General features: G+C 35.9%; 3 protein-coding genes and 1 long non-coding RNA gene across 4 annotated transcripts in view; 2 read left to right on the top strand and 2 right to left on the bottom strand.

Moving 5' to 3' along the window:
* The window catches only part of LOC144552689 (uncharacterized), a 29,399-nt gene extending 4,632 nt beyond the window's left edge, over positions 1–24,767 (top strand). The window contains exon 2 of the long non-coding RNA XR_013511197.1: positions 24,399–24,767. This is a non-coding gene — a long non-coding RNA (uncharacterized LOC144552689). The remainder of the gene's footprint in view (positions 1–24,398) is intronic.
* On the bottom strand, positions 3,201–6,331 carry LOC144552687 (uncharacterized). The gene is made up of 2 exons (XM_078300683.1): positions 5,945–6,331; positions 3,201–3,680 (listed from the first exon to the last, which is right to left on the bottom strand). Exons 1-2 carry the CDS (start codon positions 6,296–6,298, stop codon positions 3,378–3,380), a joined length of 657 nt encoding a protein of 218 aa, XP_078156809.1. The 5' UTR covers positions 6,299–6,331; the 3' UTR covers positions 3,201–3,377.
* LOC144552448 (uncharacterized) lies at positions 10,182–11,751 on the bottom strand. The gene is made up of 2 exons (XM_078300432.1): positions 11,641–11,751; positions 10,182–10,596 (listed from the first exon to the last, which is right to left on the bottom strand). Exons 1-2 carry the CDS (start codon positions 11,749–11,751, stop codon positions 10,189–10,191), a joined length of 519 nt encoding a protein of 172 aa, XP_078156558.1. The 3' UTR covers positions 10,182–10,188.
* On the top strand, positions 19,024–19,654 carry LOC144552685 (uncharacterized). Its single transcript, XM_078300682.1, has 2 exons — positions 19,024–19,451; positions 19,558–19,654. The coding sequence occupies exons 1-2, from the start codon at positions 19,142–19,144 to the stop codon at positions 19,581–19,583; spliced, it is 336 nt and encodes a 111-aa protein (XP_078156808.1). The 5' UTR covers positions 19,024–19,141; the 3' UTR covers positions 19,584–19,654.
* Positions 24,768–25,230: the final 463 nt, after the last annotated feature.

Genomic DNA, 25,230 nt, shown 5'->3' on the forward strand with positions numbered 1-25,230 from the left:
TAATGGTGGCAGCAGTCCAGAAAGTAGCAAAATCATGGTGGGTAGAAATATTTTGTTTGATGAAAAAGCCCTCAAGGTGGAGAATGAAGGGCTCATTCATCAGAGACCGTTGAAGTTGGTGTACAACCAAGATATACGGCTAGCTCAAATGCCAGAAAAATGTAGTTTCAAGGTGTTGAGAGATATTGTGACGAAGATGTTTCCTTCATTAAAATCTGTGCTGATCAAGTACAAGGATTCTGATGGAGATCTGGTTACCATTACTGATACACAAGTGCTGAGGATGACAGTTGGGATACGAAGATCTGGAATGATGACTTAGAAGATAAAGATGATGTTGAAGCTTGGAGTAACCTATTTTGAATCAAGGGGGAGTGTTGGAAGTTGATTCAAAATTAACACATCTAATTTAGATGGCTGCCGAAGTTAGTGGGTTTGAATTTCTCCAAAATTAGAAGTCTGTATTTGTCATGTGTTCTAGAGTTAGTATTTCTATGTTTAGTTGAGTTAGTGGAGAATATGGTTTCCTTATTTACACTAGGCAGAAATAGCATGTAGTGGGGTTAGTGGATTCCTTATTTAGAATAATGTTTAGCTATAAATTCAGCATGTTGTAATCGAATTTAATTAAGCAATAGAAGTTAATTTCAGCAGCAAATTTCTTCTCTTTGTTTCATTATATCCTTCCGAAATTTCCAACAAAATAGTGAGTTGTGTGAATTGGCAATGGGGAATTGGTGACATTTATAGCAAGAGGTTTTTTAGGATGAGGTGCAACTATCCTTAGGTTGATCAACCAAAGGTCCGTGGGTTGGTAAACCAAAATTAAATGCATCACAACATGTCAGATTGCAGATTGCAGAGAATTAAAAATCAAAGTGACATGCAATAGAACAACAACTAACAAGAAAAATAATATATAAATTAATCTAAAAAAATGTACTTATAATTGAGAATGTTTTTTTTTCTTCTAACAACTACCAGCAAATTAGTACATTTGAACAGATTACTTGTTCAAATTTGGGTGTGACAAGGTTTCCAACTCAAGAAAGTCAAAACTATATAACAGGTGGTCTAGTATGAACCTCCTAACGTTTTATCATTTTTCTCAGAATATTTTTATTATATATTTTTCTGGGGGGTTTCTATTACCACATATTGCATACCTCAACCTGACTTGAAAATACATATACAAGTGATCTGAAAGTACTTGTGAAGTACATAGTCCATTATTCAAAATTTAGTTGGATTAGATTGGATTTCAAATCGTCTAGCTACATGATCCGCTGAATGCGAGCTTCTCGTTGGAATAAATCAGGATCAAAATCTATTAGTTTATTACTTAGGAGTGCATTTGGCATTTAAATAAAATTTTACCGTTACGATGCTTATAATCAACGTAACTCTACTTTTTACCAAACATGGATATTTGTCAATTAAGTTGTTCTCAACAGTTTGATAAATGATCCATAGATCCAATACATACATTAATTTAGTGTGATGGTGATCAATTGATTTAACGACATTTTTTTTTTTTTTTTTAGTTTTTGGTGGGACAATCAAAGCTTATGTTATGTTTTCTTTGGGAAAATTGAGAGGATTTCATTTGCAGTTTTTTTTTTTTGCCAATGGAGAAGTGTCAAGGGTATAAAATGAGCAATTTTAGTTAGTGTCTACTATGACCCATATGGAGTCGTATCTCTTGCGGGTCCGGGGTAGTCCCATGATAAAATCCATGGTGATGATTTGGAATTTTTTCTGAGTCCTTGAGTTTGGGGTATAGTAGTCCTGCTGTTTTCTTTCGCGCAGCCTTCATTTGTTGACATATTATACACTTTGCCACATATTCGCTCACTTCTTTCTTCATATTGGGTCACCAGAATTGAGTATGTAGATCCTTGTACATCTTTACCTCACCGGGATTATTGAATATCCAGATTCGTGCGCTTCTGTTAAAATTTCTCGTTTCAACTCTGAACAGTTTAGCACAAACACGCTTATCAAAATATAACAGTCCATCGCTTTGATATATTGATACAAGAGAATGCAGTGAGCCCAAAATTTATGCCAAAAGGGTCCTGTTTGCATCTCCTACTTTAAAAATGAAGCATCCATGATTGGATTTAGTTATCGAATGTTTTCATAGAAGATTGTTTCTGACGGGGTGTTCACTATTTGTGACGTACCTATTTTTTTTTTTTTGAGGAAAAACAAGGGTCATGCCCTTATTTCATTGATTAAAAAGACGGTTACAAGCGTTTTGTAACTTCAAAATAAAGACAATTGCAGCTCAGGACATCTGAGCCTAAAAAGTAAATTAAAACTAAAAAAAGAAAAGAGAAAATGGTAGATATGTCTACTGGTAAGACCATACCAGTAAGACTAAATCTTGAAGAAGAAAAAAAAAAAAAAAAAAAAAATCCACATCTGTGGTCTCCAATTGTGCTGGTATGCTCTCCTTCACACCAAGCTATATCTACATTACACCTTTGGAGAATGAGGGCAATAGAAATGTGCTCCAGTGTCAACACATTCCTCCTGACAGCGTACCAGTATGCTATTCTCTCATTACAGCATACTAGTTCAATGTCCAATGTCCTCCTGTCAGTGTACCAGTCCTTAGTTCTCGAAACACCTGAGCATCGTACCAGTCTTTCTTCTGTACCAGTCCGGTCTGATCAGTGGTATTCCATCATTGCCCCTGTGATTGTTGTTGCAGTTTAGTCACAGGAAGCCGATGATGAGGCTGAAAGCAAGCTGTATCTCCACTGGTCTTGGACTTGCGTTACCAATTCTGAAATCTCATTTGTAGAATCTCTGAATATTATACTACATCTTTCCCTTCACAGAACAAATTGTGAGATTAACAAAAATTTGATTTAGAAATACATATGTAAACTACATTAAAAATTATTTAAAGTTATGTTTTAATCTAGTTTGGATCTATTAAAACTTGGTACTCTGTCTGCTCGTAGCGATCCATGCGTGCCAACATTTTGCATAGTTATAAGCATGTTGAAGTTTTCTCAGTTATTTTATCAGAATGGTACAACAATTGTCTCGGTGTTTTGTTAGTGTTATTTAAGGGCATCTAACAAAATAAAGAGGACATTTATTCTGAAAGAAATTAAAAGACCCATTACAAACACGTGTGATTTCAGCCTGAAACAAAATCAGCACTTTGCATTGCAAAAATGAAATAACATACAAAGAAACAATGTAATTCACAGTATAATCCACAGAAGTACTGAACATATACATGAACATAGTACCTACAACACCAAGCAAATATAAAACCACAAACTAGCAAGAATATTTTTAAGTACACCATCACTTTCTCAAATATGCATGCGCACGCATAATTAAATAATCATCTTTCATGGACTAGTGGTGGCACTTGGTGGGGCCGGAATAGGCGCGACCTGGTAAGGCACCTTGGGAATTGTTACGGGAATAGAAGGAATGCTTGGGACAGAAGGCATAGGAGGTAATGTAGTTGGAATACTGGTTGGTATAGTCGCAGGAATTGTAGTTGGAATAGCAGGAATTGGTGGTAGTGTAGCGGGAATTGTAGTTGGAATGGCAGGAATTGGCGGCAGTGTAGCAGGAATTGTACTAGGAACAGTGACCTTCGGAATAGAAGGCATTGGTGGCAAAGTTGTTGGAATAGCTGGAATAGTCGGTTTTGGTGATGTTGGAGGCTGAGCTACCTCAGGCGCCGCTGCTTCGGTTGTGTCTAAAAGATGACGAGCCGCAAAACTTCCATTGATGGCTGCTAAAGCTAACACTAAAGCTAGAATTGACCTAACTTGAAAAGCCATGAGAGCAATCAATCAAAAAGAAAATACTAAATTCAAGAACTGTATTTAATATATAAAATAGTGAGTTGTGTGAATTGGCAATGGGGAATTGGTGACATTTATAGCAAGAGGTTTTTTAGGATGAGGTGCAACTATCCTTAGGTTGATCAACCAAAGGTCCGTGGGTTGGTAAACCAAAATTAAATGCATCACAACATGTCAGATTGCAGAGAATTAAAAATCAAAGTGACATGCAATAGAACAACAACTAACAAGAAAAATAATATATAAATTAATCTAAAAAAATGTACTTGTAATTGAGAATGTTTTTTTTTCTTCTAACAACTACCAGCAAATTAGTACATTTGAACAGATTACTTGTTCAAATTTGGGTGTGACAAGGTTTCCAACTCAAGAAAGTCAAAACTATATAACAGGTGGTCTAGTATGAACCTCCTAACGTTTTACAATTTTTCTCAGAATATTTTTATTATATATTTTTCTGGGGGGTTTCTATTACCACATATTGCATACCTCAACCTGACTTCAAAATACATATACAAGTGATCTGAAAGTACTTGTGAAGTCCATTATTCAAAATTTAGTTGGATTAGATTGGATTTCAAATCGTCTAGCTACATGATCCGCTGAATGCGAGCTTCTCGTTGGAATAAATCAGGATTAAAATCTGTTAGTTTATTACTTAGGAGTGCATTTGGCATTTAAATAAAATTTTACCGTTACGATGCTTATAATCAACGTAACTCTATTTTTTACCAAACATGGATATTTGTCAATTAAGTTGTTCTCAACAGTTTGATAAATGATCCATAGATCCAATACATACATTAATTTAGTGTGATGGTGATCAATTGATTTAACGACAATTTTTTTTTTTTTTTTAGTTTTTGGTGGGACAATCAAAGCTTATGTTATGTTTTCTTTGGGAAAATTGAGAGGATTTCATTTGCAGTTATTTTTTTTTGCCAATGGAGAATTGTCAAGGGTATAAAATGATCAATTTTAGTTAGTGTCTACTATGACCCATATGGAGTCGTATCTCTTGCGGGTCCGGGGTAGTCCCATGATAAAATCCTTGGTGATGATTTGGAATTTTTTCTGAGTCCTTGAGTTTGGGGTATAGTAGTCCTGCTGTTTTCTTTCGCGCAGCCTTCATTTGTTGACATATTATACACTTTGCCACATATTCGCTCACTTCTTTCTTCATATTGGGTCACTAGAATTGAGTGTGTAGATCCTTGTACATCTTTACCTCACCAGGATTATTGAATATTCGGATTCGTGCGCTTCTGTTAAAATTTCTCGTTTCAACTCTCAACAGTTTAGCACAAACACGCTTATCAAAATATAACAGTCCATCGCTTTGATATATTGATACAAGAGAATGCAGTGAGCCCAAAATTTATGCCAAAAGGGTCCTGTTTGCATCTCCTACTTTAAAAATGAAGCATCCATGATTGGATTTAGTTATCGAATGTTTTCATGGAAGATTGTTTCTGACGGGGTGTTCACTATTTGTGACGTACCTTTTTCAATTTGATTTAGAAATACATATGTAAACTACTTTAAAAATTATTTAAAGTTATGTTTTAATCTAGTTTGGATCTATTAAAACTTGGTACTCTGTCTGCTCCTAGTGATCCATGCGTGCCAACATTTTGCATAGTTATAAGCATGTTGAAGTTTTCTCAGTTATTTTATCAGAATGCTACAACAATTGTCTCGGTGTTTTGTTAGTATTATTTAAGGGCATCTAACAAAATAAAGAGGACATTTATTCTGAAAGAAATTAAAAGACCCATTACAAACACGTGTGATTTCAGCCTGAAACAAAATCAGCACTTTGCATTGCAAAAATGAAATAACATACAAAGAAACAATGTCATTCACAGTATAATCCACAGAAGTACTGAACATATACATGAACATAGTACCTACAACACCAAGCAAATATAAAACCACAAACTAGCAAGAATATTTTTAAGTACACCATCACTTTCTCAAATATACATGCACACGCATAATTAAATAATCATCTTTCATGGACTAGTGGTGGCACTTGGTGGGGCCGGAATAGGCGCGGCCGGGTAAGGCACCTTGGGAATTGTCACAGGAATAGAGGGAATGCTTGGGATTGAAGGCATAGGAGGTAATGTAGTTGGAATACTGGTTGGTATAGTCGCAGGAATTGTAGTTGGAATAGCAGGAATTGGTGGTAGTGTAGCGGGAATTGTAGTTGGAATGGCAGGAATTGGTGGCAGTGTAGCAGGAATTGTACTAGGAACAGTGACCTTCGGAATAGAAGGCATTGGTGGCAAAGTTGTTGGAATAGCTGGAATAGTCGGTTTTGGTGATGTTGGTGCTACCTCAGGCGCCGCTGCTTCGGTTGTGTCTAAAAGATGACGAGTCGCAAAACTTCCATTGATGGCTGCTAAAGCTAACACTAAAGCTAGAATTGACCTAACTTGAAAAGCCATGAGAGCAATCAATCAAAGAGAAAATACTAAATTCAAGAACTAGTGTATTTAATATATAAAATAGTGAGTTGTGTGAATTGGCAATGGGGAATTGGTGACATTTATAGCAAGAGGTTTTTTAGGATGAGGTGCAACTATCCTTAGGTTGATCAACCAAAGGTCTGTGGGTTGGTAAACCAAAATTAAATTCATCACAACATGTCAGATTGCTGAGAATTAAAAATCAAAGTGACATGCAATGGCATCCAAGAACAACAACTAACAAGAAAAATAATATATAAATTAATTTAAAAATGCACTTGTAATTGAGAATGTTTTTTTTTCTTCTAACAATTAACTACCAGCAAATTAGTACATTTGAACAGATTACTTGTTCAATTTTGGGTGTGACAAGGTTTCCAACTCAAGAAAATCAAAACTAACTTAACAGGTGGTCTAGTATTAACATCCTAAAGTTTGATAATTTTTCTCAAAATATTTTTATTATATAGTTTTCTGTGGGGTTTCTATTGTTGGGTTTTGTTGCTACCCTTGTACTGGCTTGAGTGCGGAAAAAGACCGAAAAATAAAAATTTTTACGTCTAACTTAAGCCGATGATCTATCTTATTGATTGATTTCTAAAACTAAATTTATTTAACAATTAAATAAATTAAGATAACATTATACCTTGGTTCCAAATTCTAATTAGAACTGCCGCTGAGCTTGCCTCGTTGCTACTGCTGCTATGGACAAGAGCACCAGACGTACAGTGCCTCTATCAGTAATCCACCAGGAATGATCAGAGAGCAAGTATTTCTTCTGCCAGAAATACTATACTCGCAACACTCAGCTAAACAAGTTGTCTCGCACTTTGTAGATACTCTGATTCACAACTTATGTGTAAAAGTCGAGTAACCGTTAACTACGCAAGATTACAACCACTTACCACTCAAATATATACGTCTATACGTATATATTTATAACCTCACACAATCACTATTTGAGAGGGATTCCGAGAATGTCAGGAACGTGCGTTCAGTCAGGTTTCCACTCAAACTTGGAAATGAAATGGTATGCCTTCTATCCAACCCTCCACCCCTCCACCCCTTTATATAGGTGTAGTAGGTTGGTTTTGGCATGGGTGAAATGACCAAAATGCCCCTGGACCCAAAAAGGCCCATAATGAATAGTACAAGGACCAAAATGAATAGTTCTGGGTCTAGAAAGGCACATAATGAATAGTTCAAGGCCCATAATAAATGGTTATTGGGCTTGGACATTTTGTGCTTTGATTTGGGCCCACTATGAATAGTAAAAGGGCCCAGAATGGCCCAGACGGAATAGTATAAGACCTAGAAAGGCTCATAATGAATGTATCATACTTGGGCTTTTGGGCTTCAACTCTTAGGCTTTCTTAATTATATTCTAAATATAATTAAGACCCAAATATATTATTCCATATATATAATTGTTCTGAATAATTATATTTTATTTGCGGTTGTAACAATAATTACACAATGTGTCATACACGCTTATAATTTTAATCTGTTTAAGCCCATTCTCTTTATGATATTTTTTATATTAATTATAACATTTATAATTAATGTTTTGCCATCTTATTTATTAATTATAACTATTTATTATTAATAATAAGATTCTCTGATCCGGTTCCTATATGGTGTGACCCGATAGGATTTGTATTATGTTGGCAATAAAATTAAAAACTGTTTTAATTTCTATAGATAATAGTTGGCATCTGGCAGTGCACTGTGACCCCCAATTACACAGATGATGTTGTCTAGTACAATATCATGATCCTGCTATAAACTTATTAATTTACTTGTGTTAATTCCATTGTCTCATAGCAACAGATCAGGTTCAGGGTAGGAATGTGTCATTCATGCAATCCTAATCTTTTCTTGTTTTTTGAGTAGATTATTTTATATGATTAATCTCTATTAATCATACCGTATACGTATAATCCTACTCCTATCAAGGGGCCCACTGTTACTATCACTCGTATAATAATACGAGAGACAATAGTACTTTTGGTGAGGATCTCTTCCTCCGCACAAGTCATGTGTACTGAAATGCCACCTTTATAACTACCTTTTACAGATAGCGTTTGATAACACTTACAAATACACATTTCTCATGTAGAAAATACCACACCTCATACTGTAGAACTTAACACTGAAATGAAACCGTTAATGACACAAACACATTACCATTTAACGTCTTATTTAGGGTCAGTCAAATACCATGTTCTTAACATGTATCTATGTAATTAAATGACAACTCTTTGTCTATAGTCTGTGAAACTTAACCATTATTTAATCCACATACTAACCATATAATGGATAATTAGTGTTCCTGCTAATTATCTTGGTTAGTAACAATTTTGAGTATTTATCATCTTTATTATGAAATTTCACAATTTCAGTCATGAACTCGAATGATTAATAAATGCAATAACATTCAAGGAATAAATGATATATTAATCATCCAATTCATGAACAAATAATTGACTTATAGATTACTACCTAGCATCTATTACCACGTATTGCATGCATACCTCAACCTGACTTCAAAATACATATACAAGTGATCTGGAAAATAGTTGTGAAGTACATAGTCCATTATTTTCCAATTTCGGATGAATTCAAAATTTAGTTGGATTAATTAGATTGGATTTCAAATCGTCTAGCTGCATGATCCGATGAATGCGAGCTTCTCGTTAGAATAAATCAGGATCAAAATCTGTTAGTTTATTACTTAGGAGTGCATTTGGCATTTAAATAAAATACCGTTACGATGGTTATAATCAACGTAACTCTACTTTTTACCAAACATGCATATTTGTCAATTAAGTTGTTCTCAACAGTTTGATAAATTATCAATAGATCCAATACATTCATTAATTTAGTATGATGGTTATGTTCTCTCCCATTTGGTAAGCTTCCTCAATTTGCTCATTTAGTTATGTTCTCTTCCATTTGGTAAGCTTCCTCAATTTGCTCAATTTAGTTTATATTTTTAGATGGTTTGAATTAAAGTGGTTGGTTCTGAGAAAAGAAATTTTGATATTCCCGTTTACGGTATTATGTTTTGATGTCATTCAAAGGACCTACAATAACATTTACAAAATTAACATTTGAAATCAAATATTTTGAAAAATAAAATAGAGAAAATTTCACTCGACAGTTCATATGCTAGAGTGGCCTAATTTGTTTACTTTAGGACCTTAGTTTTGATTTTCTAAACCATTCGTTTATGTTAGTAGTCATGAAAAGGAGACATGTAACCAGAAAATATACATACTACCCAGAAAATAGGCCTTTTTGAACGTCATTAGTGGTTCTGTGGTACTTCTATGCTATGTTGAATTTTGAAAGGAGCATTTACAATCTAAATTTTCTTTTTGTGCATATAAAATTATGCCTGAATTAAGTTCGCACCTTCATTTTTTGTTTGTGTTTTTTTTTCTTTGACATCATTAGTGGTACTCTTTATGCATTCTTTGAAGCATTAATTCTGTTCTAATCTATTTAGACTAAAGCTGGCTACGCTCTTCTCTTCTTTTTGTTATCTATGCGAAAATTGAACTTTGTGTTAAATATGTATCATTTTTTCTTTCTGATTTATTTTAACAGCATCCTATAATTTTTCTAGTTTATTTGATTCCAAGAAAAATAAAAAAATGCCAATTTAAATAAGCGAGACACCGGCCTGAAACCAAATTACCTTATTTTTTTAATATCAACAATGAAATAACAAAAAATTGAACGAAATTAATCACACTATAATCCACAATAGGAAACATAAATATGTACGAAATATAACACCAAACAGATATATACCAACACCATATGAAGTCTCTCTTGCATGTGTATGAATTAATCATGATCTTTCATGGACTGGTAGCGGTAGGTGGGATCGGAATAGATGGCACCTGGAAGGGTACTTTTGGTATTGTCGTGGGAATAGAAAGAATGTCTGGGATGGAAGGCATAGGTGGCAATGTAATTGGAATAGTGGATGGTACAGTCGTGGGAATTGTAGTTGGAATTTCAGGAATGCCCACAATGGCAGGAATATGTGGCAGTGTAGTGGGGATAGTACTAGGAATAAGGACCTTTGGAATAGAAGGCATTGATGGCAAAGTTGTTGGAATACCCGGAATAGTTGGCTTCAGCATTGTTGGCGCTGCACCTTCGGTCATGTCTAAAAGACGGCGTGCTGCAAAACTTCCATTAATGGCTGTTAAAGCTAAAACCGAAACAAGGATTGACCAAGCTTGAAAAGCCATGAATGCAATTTGAAGAGAGAATCAGAATACTAAATTTGAGAACTAGTATATTTCAAATTCAGTTTCTATGCGTTGTTGTGTGAAGTGCTAGTGAGAAATAGTGATATTTATAGTATGGGGTTTAAAGGAGGTGCAAAGGTTTTTAGGTTGCTCAACTAAATTTGTTCAATTATACCAGAGATAACAGGATATTGAAAACCAGAACAGATAGAAGACACCTGGTGGCGCCAAATAATAACAACTATCAGGTGGAAAACAATAAATAAATAGAAACATTGAAACGAAATTTAAGTTGACAACGATATTCGAATTCTACAACTACCAAATTATATGTAAACAGATTACAATGTTTAATTTTGGATGTCAAGAGGTTCTTAGTCAAGAAGTCACAACAAAATTGGTGTTCTGCTAACTTCCTAATAGTTTGATCAACTCCTCACAAAATTTAGAATTTCAGTTTCGATTTTTGAGCCGTATATGATATATTTCTGCTACAAGTAATTAAGATTTTATAAAATAGTAACAAGTAAGCATATCTAATTAACTTGTTCCGGACAGTTTGATAAATGAATAATACCCAATACATTAATTTAGTGTGATGGTGATCAAAAGATTTACAACAAATTAATTTTTTTATTTTTTGTGGGACAATCAAAGCTTATGTTATGTTCTGTTTTCTTTGGGAAATTAGAAGGACATCATTTGCAGTTATTATTTTGGCAAATAGAGAAGTGTCTATGGAATCGGTACATTGCTTGTAGTTTTTACTTTTTTTCGTTGGCAAATTAGACAGGGTACTTCTTCAACCTTATAAATTAATTAAAATAAAAAATCAGATTACCAAACTAGAGAAATTGGAACAAAAGAAATTATGAATACATTCAATCCGCACTTGATACACAAGATCATGTAACGATCTGGGCTCATCTCTGAAAATACAAATGCAATGGTCTCTCTAATGATTAAATTTGGCCATGTTAGCACACACTACAGCAAATCAGGACATCAGCGACTAATATCATCACCGGTCGGTTTTGGTCATGTTGGTGCTACCTCAGGCGCCGCTGCTTCGGTTGTGTCTAAAAGATGACGAGCCGCAAAACTTCCATTGATGGCTGCTAAAGCTAACACTAAAGCTAGAATTGACCTAACTTGAAAAGCCATGAGAGCAATTAATCAAAGAGAAAAATACGAAATTCAAGAACTGTATTTAATATATGAAATAGTGAGTTGTGTGAATTGGCAATGGGGTATTGGTGACATTTATAGCAAGAGGTTTTTTAGGATGAGGTGCAACTATCCTTAGGTTGATCAACCAAAGGTCTGTGGGTTGGTAAACCAAAATTAAATGCATCACAACATGTCAGATTGCTGAGAATTAAAAATCAAAGTGACATGGAATGGCATCCAAGAACAACATCTTACAAGAAAAATAATATATAAATTAATCTAAAAAATGCACTTCTAATTGAGAATGTTTTTTTTTTCTTCTAACAATTAACTACCAGCAAATCAGTACATTTGAACAGATTACTTGTTCAATTTTGGGTGTGACAAGGTTTCCAACTCAAGAAAATCAAAACTAGCATAACAGGTGGTCTAGTATGAACCTCCTAAAGTTTGATCATTTTTTTCAGAATATTATTATTATATATTTTTCTGTGGGGTTTCTATTACCACGTATTGCATGCATATATACCTTAACCTGACTTCAAAGTTTAAAATACATATACAAGTGATCTGGAAAGTACTTGTGAAGTACATAGTCCATTATTTTCCAATTTCGGATGAATTCAAAATTTAGTTGGATAAATTAGATTGGATTTCAAATCATCTAGCTACATGATCCGCTGAATGCGAGCTTGTCGTTGGAATAAATCAGGATCAAAATTTGTTTATAATCAACGTAACTCTACATTTTTTTACCAAACACGCATATTTGTCAATTAAGTTGTTCTCAATAGTTTGATAAATGATCAATAGATCCAATACATAGATTAATTTAGTGTGATGGTGATCAAATGATTTAACGATAAATTAAATTTTTTTATTTTTTGGTGGGACATGCAATCAAAGCTTATGTTATGTTTTCTTTGGGAAAATTGAGAGGATTTCATATGCAGTTATTTTCTTTTGCCAATGGACAAGTGTCTATGGAATTAGAAGTCATTGCTTATAGTTATGTTGCATTATACGCCATACAATTGTTCTTGTTTCTGCATGGCATTTGTCTGGTGCTTAAGCGAAGTTTTTGCAAGTTGTGTTGCATTTCTTTGATCAGTCTGTTGTCTTAGAGGTTAGCTGTAAGCACTAGTACTGGTAATTGTTTGCGAGGCAGTGTCAAACCACGTCTTGTTGAAACAGGTTTCATTTGGATATTGATACAAGAGAATTCCATGAGCCCAATTTTTATGCCAGAAAGCATCCTGGTAGCATCTTCTAATTTAAATTGGAAAGGAAGCATCCATGATCAGTTTTAATTAAATGATCATCTTTCATGGACTAGTGCTGGCACTTGGTGGGGCCGGAATAGATGCGACCTGGTAAGGCACCTTGGGAATAGAAGGAATGCTTGGGACGGAAGGCATAGGAGGTAATGTAGTTGGAATACTGGTTGGTATTGACGTGGGAATTGTGGTTGGAATTGAAGGAATTGAAGGAAGTGTAGTAGGAATTGTACTCGGAATAGTGACCTTTGGAATAGAAGGCATTGGTGGCAAAGTTGTTGGAATAGCTGGAATACACAGAATAGTCTGTTTTGGTGTTGTTGGAGCCACATGTTGACGGAAGTTACAAAAGGAAGGTGCATAGTTATTATTATTCTGTGTATCTACCTTCTGTCAAGACTCAATGAACTATTATATTCAGTGATGTGCTTTGGTTGTCGATGCAATCGACTGCCAGTGACTAGGAACACAATACATTACACGAGTATGTAACAACGGAGTCGGTTCCCCTCTTTCCTTCTATTACGTATATACATCTGTATATTGAGTAATTTCATAAACTTCATTGAATGTTCTACGACTTATATACTCTTAGCCTCTTAGGTTTTTCTTCTTTAGTTTATGTACAAATCCAAAGCCATTGATTAATTTAGTAATACTTGTGCAAACAGATTACGTGAGAAAAGCTGGTTGGATTTTATCTCAAAAATTTCCTTAAAAGGGAGTCTCGGAAGACAGATTGAGAGGGAGAGATGGCGATGGGTGACGATCCGCAACTGGATGAATCCAGTGACCTCCCTGCGCAACCCTATCGGCCATTCCGCTGTACCTCCTCCTAAGCCTCGAACAACGCTTGTATAAACCGTTAACACTACCTCAACAAGTACCCTGCCGCTTTGCTAATAGCTATAAAATGTTGGCCACGTGCACCAACAAGGTTCGATGTTGACTATTCATTATCATGTTGGAGGCACGTACCTTTAAATAAACTCCAATCATATTGATCGATGGCGAACATGATCAGAAAAAAAATGCATTCCAAAAAAATAATAATAATAAATAAACCGATTGACATCTTCTTTCCTTTTTAGCAGTTTTGCCTTCATGGAGCACACCTATTCTTAATTTCCTTTTTGGCAGTTTTTCATCACAATCCCTCCAGCGAGGAACAATCTTTAGACTTTATTGGTGCTCTATCATACAAATGGATAGAGAAGTGCCAATTTTAGATTATTGCATTGTAGTTCTGATGATGCACAGGGACCTGATTCATACAACATCTAAATCTGATGTCGGTCATGGACCTGATTCATACAACATTTAATTTGGAGGCGGTTTGTGCATAACGAGACTAATATCTCAAAGGATATTGTAGACTGGATTGCATTTTGTTGTGGAACGTGCTTTTCAATCGCCTCTTAGCTCGTATCTTATTAGCACTTTAGGTAATATAATTTTTATTTATTTCCTTTGAAATATGGCACCATTTCTTGCCCGGCAATAACCTTGTCATCATTTACTATCACCAAAATTTATTTGTTGTATTATTAATATAACACATTATAAAATTTTGATTTTGTTTGCTACAAGATAAAAACTGTAAGAATGGACTGGTTAATAACATTGTAGATAAACTTAAATAGTAATTAGCTCCCTTCTTATAATTCATATAATGTACGTTTTTGTAAGCTTGTAAAACATGCTAGAACATTTTTTGAGAAAAAAATAATAATCAAAACAACTATATATATATATCCCTGTTTTACAAAATGGACCCTAGACTTAACAGAAATATTTATACAATTCTCCCTCTACTAAATTAATCCAAAATTAGCCCAAATTGATTGGGCTGAAATGTGGAGGGACCCTAGCTACATGTCCACCATTTTTTTTTTCTTATCGGCTGTCTTTCCCGCGCGCTCCCACAGTCTCAAATGGAGCGTCTCAACAATATGACCGAAGAACCTTTCGACAACTTCCTGATGGTTTTCAATAAATTATGGCAGAATCTGCCTTTCATCAAAAAACTTCCTGATGGTTCTAAATTGTCTTCCATGCATAGTGACACATCGAATACCTTCATGCACACCAAACGTTCCGAGCGAGAGATAGTTAACCAAATTGTGGCTAACTATCTGTACCAACACAATCGTTTCGAGGCTGGAGATCTGTTCATTTATGAGGCTGGAATGCCAGACGCTTGCACATTCAGATCTCATTACAATCAGTTGACTAAGTTCCCTCTCACCACTGTGTGCAATGTGGGTGCACAGAATCAATCTTCCCTTGCTGCTCTAGCTTCCGAGAATAATAGGAGATGAGGAATGGGAGTCCACAGAGAGCTTACCATTGTACAACAAGACAGATGTCGGTTTGGAGTGCAACTTTCATTCTGTTTTTGTGTGGAGAGAGATGGCGACAGATGAGAATCCCCTGTCTCCATACTCTTTGTTGGAATACTGTCGCACGGCTGATGTGCCCTTTCTGTTTTCATGAGGTCCATTTGCACTAGTGTTTGCAGGTGCATGTCTGAAACGCCAGTGTCGATAGCTTTAGTTTCTCAAGATTATAAAATAATAGTAGTACATTAAAATAGAAGATAAATGCATGATCTTCAAAGACAATTAGATGTTATTTGTTTCTCAAGTTAATTTGTTTTGTCAGATTATATGTGAAGTTATAATTTAATTATAATATGCTTTATTTAACCTATAAATACTGGTAATTGGTTTAGTCCCTATCCCTATAGTGCAATGATGATAGTTAATGTTTGCTTGATGCCTGCAAATGAAATTATTTTGTATTCTGAAATGGCTCATTCTTATCCAAGTCAAATACTCTGTTTGATTCATTAAATCTAACACTCACTCTTAGATTAGTGATTCAATTTAGATGACCGGTAACATTGAAATCAGGATATATAGCAACAGACATACTAAAACAATAAACAAAATAATCTACTCATATTAAGATTATGTTCATGAATGCATAAATTGGCTTGACAATTGCACCAGTACTCTGTTTCAACTTTCAATTCCACACCCGAACACCCAATTAGCTACAATAATTCATATTTTTTTCTTTCACTATTGATAAGTTGGCTATTTTCTAAGGTCCTACAAATCGTTTCATAAATAGTTTAGGGCTTTCAGGTAATCATTTTGATTGGATGGGCATCTTAATCTAGATCAGCTTTACATAGATGATGAGATTATAATTCACCTTTTTTATATCATGCATATATAGGAATTCCTCTCTCCATAAGATGCAGAGACGTAAACAAGTGGAGTCAAGTGCCCACCCTTGACTCAATTTCTTTTATTATACTTCAAATTTTATACCTTTTTCAAAAATATTATAGAAATATACATACTTCAAAAAATTATATAATTTTGAATTTTTTTTCTTACAAATATGTTTCTTTTTCTATGTTTTCTCCAAATAAAAGGTAATAAAATTATACTTAATATTCAAAATAATTATAAAATTATGTCTCACCCAATACCCTGCTAATTATCCTGGTTCTGCCCCTAATGAGGTGACTTTGCTAATCTTACATATATTCCCTATAAACCAATGGAAATGGAGGGAATAATTGCAAGTCCTAAATTGCTAACTACGCATATAGTAAGCTCAAAAAGTCTCCAAAAATAGAATAAAATAAATACACAAATTGTAGAGTGTTTTCATACCTTTGGCAACTGCATTTGTCTCCCTCTTTTCCTAAACCACTCATGCTGAGAATCTTTTGCAAACTTCAGTCATTGAAACTATATAGAAGGTGAAATGTTTATAGATGATTGAGACATATCTTCAGTCTCTCTCAATGGAATGTGAAATGTTTTTGCCCCAATATTTATAGATGTTTTGCCTCGGACTCATCACTGCACACAGTTTGTCCACTGCACACGGTTTTCCCAACGCACGCGGTTTCCCCAACGCACGCGGTTTCCCCAACGCACGTGGTTTTTCCAATGGACACGGTTTTTCCAATGGAAGCGGTTTCTCAAATGGATGCAGTGTTTATAACGCACACGGTTGCAAAAGGAAAGTAGTGTACAAAATTGTAAACAGTAATACAGAGTTCACAGAAGAAGGAAAGTAGTACAAAAGGTTTTTGTAAGCAACACATGTAGACGGAAGTTACATAAGGAAGGTGCACAGTTATTATTCTCTGTATCTACCTTCTGTCGGGACTCAATGAACTTTTTTTTATTAAGGGAGCGTGCTTTGGCTGTCGATGGAATCTTCTGCTAGTGACTTGGAACACAGTACATTACACGAGTATGTAACAACGGATTTGGTTCCTCTCTTACCTTCTATTAGGTATATACATCTATTAAGTAATTCATAAATGGCATCGAATATTCAAAGCCATCGTTTAATTTAGTTATACTTGTGCAAACAGATTACGTGAGAGAAGCCAGTTGGACTTATCTCAAATTTTCTTTAAAAGGCAGTCTCGGAAGACAGAGTGAGAGGGAGAGACGGCGAGGTACAATTCAGAGAAAGAGATAGAGGTGAAATGGCAGGAGGCGTGAAACCTAATAGAGCATTGAGCCATTGAGCCAGATCATCTCTACTTGGAATACCACGAAGGAGATGCTCACGGGCGGGCGGGCCCGGCTCACGGTTCAGATGTGATTCCTGGGTTCACAGGCGCCGTATCCAGTCGTATCCCTGACTTTCAACGGAGTATCGGCGACCGTACCGGCTTAGTAAGGATACTTATTTTTCCTCTACAATTAATTGACTTTCAACAGAGTATCGGCAACCTTACAGCTTAGTAAGGCTTAGTAAGGATACTTATTTTCCTTACTAAGCCAATACGTATACCGATATAGGTTTAGTAAGTTTTTTTTTAAATCTAAAATTAATTGACTACTTATTTTCCTCTACAACTACCCAACTAAAGTTTGAACGCATGCAGTACTCCAATTTGGAAGTGAAGAGGTTCCGAAATCAATAAAGTTAAACATTAGGTGGTGATCTTCAGCTAATTACCTCTTACATTTTGATCAAATTATCATAGGCCTTACAGGTGTTTGGCACAGAAATAGAGAAAAAAGACTTGAATTTTCAATGTTGCTTATTTGCAGCATTATTATTATTCTAGAAAATTTATGTTTCATATATATAATTTATAAATCATACGACGACAGAAGAAATTTCCTTTCAATAAAATTAATGTAACATAAAATGAACGTTGTTCATGCTCAATTACATTTCTGGATTACATGGTCTTTGATGTTGACAAGCGGAATTTTATATATATAGATATTTTAAGAAAATATATGTAGAGAAATTATTTTGAAATTATATAGGCTATTAGATGAATTGCATCTATATTTCGATCCCATAGAATATATCCTGAAGGAACCGGAAAAAATTTCTAGTTCCATTAGTGACCTATAGATTGCACAATACCAAGCCATAGCATGTCAATATTCCTGAAGGAACCGAATTTTTTTAGGTTCCTTTAGGACCCTTTTAAGTGCTTCCCCTTCTCCTACCCAAGCTTCTTCTCCCCTTCTCCTACATTATTTTAAATGTTTCTATAAATAAAAAATTCTAGTTGGCTAGGCATAGTAAGAATCGTGCTCATCATTAATACATTTTTTTTTTCTTTTTAATGTGAAGTAAATTAAATCTTTTTAATATTATTGGCATCGACCAATATATGATTTATTTGCAGTATATTTGTTAATCACATGGCAAATAAAATCTTATTCACTTAATTCAAGATCATTTTGTTGTCGTGTGCAGAATTGGGAAACAATAGCTGGCCATGAATCACAAGATTAGGAAATATTTTATTTTGTTGAAGATTTTATTTTGTTGAAGATTTTATTTTATTATATTTCTCTGTTATTTCTTTCTATTTTGCAGATGAGACAAATTAGGAAATAATTTCAATTAGCTTTGTTTCTGTTTATACAAATAATTCCCGTGTATTATATGGCTGTTCTTGAAGAGAACAATGTATCAGAAAAATTAAGATAATCAATAAAGAAAGGGAGGGAGGTTTGGGGAGTCTTGTGTTTTTACGATATTTTTACATGGTATCAGAGCAGTGATTATACCAACAAATCAAACAGAGTACTGTCATGTCTAAAGCTGACGAAAGCGTGACAGGATCAGGAGATCAAAGTGGGACCGATGCACTTCTTGAGAAACTGGCGCAACTCCTCACAGCCAAGAATCAAGTGGCTGCAGTACCAACTCCACAATTTGAAGGGGCTGCTGCACCGATTGCGATCAAACTCGATGGAACTAATTTCGGGTTGTGGTCACAAGTAGTAGAGATGTTTGTACTCAGCAAAGACAAGTTGGGGCACTTGAACGGCGATCGATCACAACCACCTGAAGGCAATCCGACACACCACAAGTGGAAGATCGATGATTCAATTGTGAAAGGTTGGATTATCAATTCTCTAGCACCAAATCTAATTGGAAATTTTATTCGTTTTCCAAAAGCAAAAGAAGTGTGGGACGCCATTGCTACCACATTTTTTGATGGCAGTGATGCTTCACAAGTTTATGACTTGAAGAAAAGAGTATCCCGGCTGAAACAATCGGGTGGGCAAGTTGAAGAATACTACAATTCATTGCAAGCTCTATGGCGGGAGATAGATTTTCGACGGACAAATCCAATGAAGTGCAAGGAGGACATCGAGAAATACAATCAGGTGGTGCAGGAGGATCGTGTCTACACCTTTCTCGATGGACTTGATGGGGTGCGGGCGGATGTGCTTCAAATGACTCCCTTGTCAACGGTAGAGCAAGCCTATGCCCGAGTACAGTGAGAAGATGTGAGGCAATCTGTGATGTTGGGTAAGAGTCAAATTGTGCCGGATTCTATGGCAATGATCTCAAAAATTTCTGCACCACATGAGGTAAAAAATTACAGCATTTACAATCTGAATTCCAGCACTAAGGTTAGTTCAAATGGGACCCGAAACCAGACTCAACCTGCCATGGGTACTGGGTGTACTCATTGTGGAAATCCCAAACATACAAAAGACACTTGCTTCAAGCTTCATGGCTATCCAAAATGGTGGAAAGAGCTAAAGAAGAAGAGGCACGAATCGGGAAAAGCAAGGGCTGCTGTGGCTGTTTCTGAAAATTACTGCGTATTTCCATCGGGTGAGTCAAATGTGAAAACCGAACCAGCAGGTATGGCAATTTTGTCGTATGATTTTCATAAGCATAAACCTAGTACTTGGGTAATAGATTCAGGGGCCACAGACCATATGACATTTTCTGACCAAGATGTAGTAGGAAAGGGAAAACCTAGAAGGGATACCATTTTTAATGCAAGTGGAGGTAAATGTGTTGTTACAGGCGTGGGAGATGTGAATGTCTCTCCATCTCTAACATTGTCCAATACTCTCGTGGTTCCCGCTCTGTCTACTAAACTGATCTCTGTGGGACAACTGGCAGAAGATCTAAATTGTGTAATACTTACGTATCCACATTTTTGCATTTTTCAGGATATTCTGACGAAGGAGATAATTGGGCGTGGTACTAAAAGAGGAAGGCTGTATTACTTGTATGATTGGAAGGATGGGAGTGTGAATCTAACAAAAAGCATATCTACAAACCGTGAAGCAAAAATTTGGAGATGGCATAGAAGGTTGGGACACCCATCATTTGGGTATATGCCAAAACTTATGCCAAATTTCTTTTCGGATTTAGATATATCTGTGTTTGAATGTGAAACATATATTAAGGCTAAAAGTCATCGAGTATCATACCCTATTAGTACTAGTCGGAATAATTCTTTATTTGACTTAGTTCATTCTGATGTGTGGGGGTCGTCCCCAATAAACTCAATCCTTGGTTATAAATGGTTTGTTTTGTTTATTGATGATTGTACTCACATGACTTGGATTTATTTGATGAAAGGGAAAGATGAGGTGGCAAATATCGTTAAGGGATTTTATAATATGGTAGAAAAACAATTTGGCAAGGGAATTAAGTATTTAAGAAGCGATAATGGTGGAGAATTTATTAATAACAACTTAAATGATTTATTCATGTGTAAAGGGATTATTCATTAGACTTCATGTGTGGGAACTCCGCAACAAAACGAGGTTGCAGAAAGGAAAAATAGACACGTACTTGAGGTTGCTAGATCCTTATTATTTGAGTATAATATGCCAAAAGTTTATTGGGATTGTGCTATAACAACTGCCATCTACCTAATTAATAGAATGCCCTCCAAAATAATAAACTTTGAAACCCCTCTTAAAAAGCTGTCCACCTTCGTGACTATCCCTTCAATCCTTAATCTTCCTCCAAAAATCTTTGGATGAGTTGCATATGTTCACATACCAAAGAACCAATGAACTAAAATTGAACCGTGTGCCATGAGGTGCGTTTTTGTAGGGTATGGGACGCATCAAAAAGGATACAGATGTTACAATCCTACAACTAAAAGAATGTTTGTAACCATGGATGTAACATTTGTGGAATCTGAAAGATATTTTCAAGAACCTCGGTATCCTTCTCAGGGGGAGAATATGGTAGAGAAGGAACCATGGTCGTGGTTACAAGTTGCACAATCTCCTGACATTACAGAAAACGAAGCTGCTGAAAACAGGGCAGAAAACAGGGTCGAAAACAGCCCAGTTCGGGCTGAAAACAGGGCAGAAAACAGGGGCGAAAACAGCCCAGTTCGGGCTGAAAACAGGGCAGAAAACAGGGGCGAAAACAGTCCAGTTCGGGCTGAAAACAGGGTAAAAAACAGGGGCGAAAACAGCCCAGTTCGGGCTGAAAATAGGAGTGAATCTAGTCCAGTTCGGGCTGTGGAAGATAGGGAAAGTGAGGACCCTAACCGGGTCAATAATCGTGAACCTTCATATCAACCCGAATTGAGGGTATGGATAGATCTAAATGAAGAACTCAGGGACAGAGTGATACAGCCAGAAGATGTACCACAAGATCCAATTACTCCTGAGGAATATCCTGAGGTAAGTTCTCTAGACTCTGGATTTATTTTGCCCCAAAGAAATAACCGTGGGAAGCCACCAAAACGGTATATTCCCGAGGATGGAACAAGTAAAGAAGTACAATACCCAATTGCCAAATATGTGACAACCAAACAGTTACCAGAAAAAATTAAGAATTTCACAGACGAAATGTTATCTATTGAAATTCCAACAAATGTAAATGAGGCCTGTAGAGACCAAAGATGGGTGAAAGCCATGGAACTAGAAATGAAAGCCTTAAAAAGGAATAATACTTGGGAGATGGTTGAATTAGAAAAAGGAAAAAAAACTGTCGGATGTAGGTGGGTATTCTCGGTGAAATATGGTGCTGATGGTAAGGTAGAGAGGTATAAAGCGAGACTAGTTGCGAAAAGATACACTCAGACATATGGCATAGATTTTCAAGAAACCTTCTCTCCAGTAGCAAAACTAAATACTATTCGAGTTTTACTATCTTTTGCAGCTAACCTAGATTGGCCTCTCCACCAATTTGACGTAAAAAATGCGTTCCTACATGGAGATCTCGAAGAAGAAATTTACATGGATCTTCCTCCTGGATATGAAGGCTTGGCAAATGAAGGATCGGTGTGTAAACTGAAGAAGACACTTTATGGATTGAAACAATCTCCAAGAGCCTGATTTGGAAGATTTAGAAGTGTCATGATGAAATACGGCTTTAGGCAGAGTGACTCAGATCACACTTTATTTTTTAAAAGGAACCAAGGGAAACTAACTGTCTTGATTATTTATGTAGATGATATGATCATCACAGGAGATGATCGAGAGGAAATACAGAAGCTTGAAGATCAACTCTTCAAAGAGTTTGAGATGAAGAATCTAGGAGGCTTGAAATATTTTCTTGGAATTGAAGTGGTCCGATCCAAGCGAAGTATAGTTTTATCTCAAAGAAAATATGTACTTGATCTGTACATCTGAGATTGGAATGTTAGAATGCAAACCAGTTGATACACCGGTATGTCAAAACCAAAAACTTGGGGAGCTGCTCGATGGGGTTCCCACGAATAAAGAAAGGTACCAACGATTGGTAGGGAAATTGATCTACTTATCTCACACCAGACCTGATATTGCATATGCTGTGAGTGTTGTGAGTCAATTCATGCATTCTCCAAAAGAAGAGCATCTAGAGGCTATGATGCGTATAATTAGATACTTGAAAGGAACACCTAGAAAGGGGATACAATTTGGGAAAAATGGACACCTAAAGATTGCAGGATATATAGATGCTGACTGGGCAGGTAGCATAAGTGACCGAAGATCCACCTCAGGGTACTTTACCTTTATAGGAGGGAACTTGGTTACATGGAGGAGCAAGAAACAGAATGTAGTAGCTCTTTCAAGTGCAGAAGCTGAATTTCGGGGAATTGCGAAGGGAATATGTGAATTATTGTGGTTAAGAAAATTGGTGAGTGAACTTGGTTTTGAACCACAAGAGGAGATGGAGTTATACTCAGACAACAAAGCAGCCCTGGATATGTCTCATAACCCTGTTCAACATGATAGAACGAAGCATGTGGAAGTAGATCGACATTTCATAAAGGAGAAAGTCGACTCGAAGATACTGAAGCTGTTGTTTGTTAAATATGAAAGTCAACTAGCAGATATACTTACAAAAGGAGTGTCAAGCAAGTTTTTTGAGAGCACACTTGACAAGCTAGGCATGACAGATGTATACGTGCCCGCTTGAGGGGGAGTGTTGTCGCGTGCAGAATTGGGAAACAATAGCTGGCCATGAATCACAAGATTAGGAAATATTTTATTTTGTTGAAGATTTTATTTTATTATATTTCTCTGTTATTTCTTTCTATTTTGCAGATGAGACAAATTAGGAAATAATTTCAATTAGCTTTGTTTCTGTTTATACAAATAATTCCCATGTATTATATGGCTGTTCTTGAAGAGAACAATGTATTAGAAAAATTAAGATAATCAATAAAGAAAAGGAGGGAGGTTTGGGGAGTCTTGTGTTTTTACGATATTTTTACACATTTGCTCCTCTGTCAACTATTTATCAGCATATTATAATTGATATGCATCTCTGCTCATATACGTACAAGCCTGTTATTAGGAAAAATAAATAATGTATATACTCCAACAAATTAAATCAAATTATTCGAAAATTTTTTACACCTGCCAGCCTAAAGAAGCCAAAGCATTTAATACATATTGATAACTATCTCACATGAGGCTAGAAACCATAAAAATAGTGAACAAATATTAACTATGTAGTACAAAAACAAATACAAACCAACAGGAGTATTCAATACATTATATAACAACTATCTCACATAATCCAAGTCTCCACCATAACCAGATAATTATATGACTGTTCATGGACTGGTGGTGTCAGCAGGTGGGAATAACAGAGGGCATATTAGGAATATTGGGAATGCTCGGCATACCAGAGATAGGTGGCAGTCCAGAAGGAATAGTAGGAAAGTTTGGTATATTGATCTTTGGAATTGAAGGCATCGGTGGCATAGTTGTTGGAATAGTAGGAATAGTTGGCATAGTTGGTTTTGGTGTAGTTGGAGCAACCTCTGGTGCTGCTGCTTTGGTCGTGTCTAAGAGATGGCGAGCCGCAAAACTTCCATTAATGGTTGTAAAAACCAGAGCCAAAGCTAGAAGTGACCAAGCTTGAGAAGCCATTAGAGAATTAAATGGAACAGATATTGATAATTTGTTATCCTCTAGATTGAAGTAGGAAATCTTTCTTGTTGCTGCTTTTGTGATTTTGCACTAACGTTTGGATGATATATATAGTATATATAGCTAGGGTTCCAAACGACGGTGCAATATAGTCTTAGTTTGGTGAACTAAGATTGAACAGATGTTCCAAGCTGGATTCCTCTGTAGCATGTATTTTAAACTGTTATCGATGTGGAGCTTATTTTAACTAATTTCCTGTGTAGTTCATTGTATCTAGTTGCTTGCCACAAAGAAGCATTTTTTTTTTCTAGTATGAGTGGACTTGACCAATTTTTCTGAATGAACACTACAGCAGAAAACACTTTCTGCGACCGGTTTTCCGGTCGCAGAAAGTCCAGGCGCCGGTCTCTGAAAGTAATTCCGGTCGCAGAAAGCTGATTCCGGTCTCTGATACTCCGGTCGCTGAAAGCGTTGTCGCAGATACTCAACTGCTGACGTCACCGGTCGCAGAATGACGTCACCCGGTCGCTGATACT

This window comes from Carex rostrata, chromosome 4 (genome assembly GCF_964058835.1).
Source record: "Carex rostrata chromosome 4, lpCarRost1.2, whole genome shotgun sequence".
In the NCBI taxonomy this organism is placed as follows: domain Eukaryota; kingdom Viridiplantae; phylum Streptophyta; class Magnoliopsida; order Poales; family Cyperaceae; genus Carex; species Carex rostrata.

What these genes read in the sequence shown, in the direction of transcription:
- LOC144552687 (XM_078300683.1), bottom strand. Translation starts at nt 6,298, where the DNA reads ATGGCTTTTCAAGTTAGGTCAATTCTAGCTTTAGTGTTAGCTTTAGCA. An exon ending in TGCCTTCAATCCCAAGCATT is followed by an intron (nt 3,681 to 5,944) that starts CCCTCTATTCCT and finishes TCACCAAAACCG; the next exon opens with ACTATTCCAGCTATTCCAAC.
- LOC144552448 (XM_078300432.1), bottom strand. Translation starts at nt 11,751, where the DNA reads ATGGCTTTTCAAGTTAGGTCAATTCTAGCTTTAGTGTTAGCTTTAGCA. An exon ending in CCGAAGCAGCGGCGCCTGAG is followed by an intron (nt 10,597 to 11,640) that starts GTAGCACCAACA and finishes TTCTCTCTTCAA; the next exon opens with ATTGCATTCATGGCTTTTCA.
- LOC144552685 (XM_078300682.1), top strand. Translation starts at nt 19,142, where the DNA reads ATGTCTAAAGCTGACGAAAGCGTGACAGGATCAGGAGATCAAAGTGGG. An exon ending in CGATGATTCAATTGTGAAAG is followed by an intron (nt 19,452 to 19,557) that starts GTTGGATTATCA and finishes TTTTGATGGCAG; the next exon opens with TGATGCTTCACAAGTTTATG.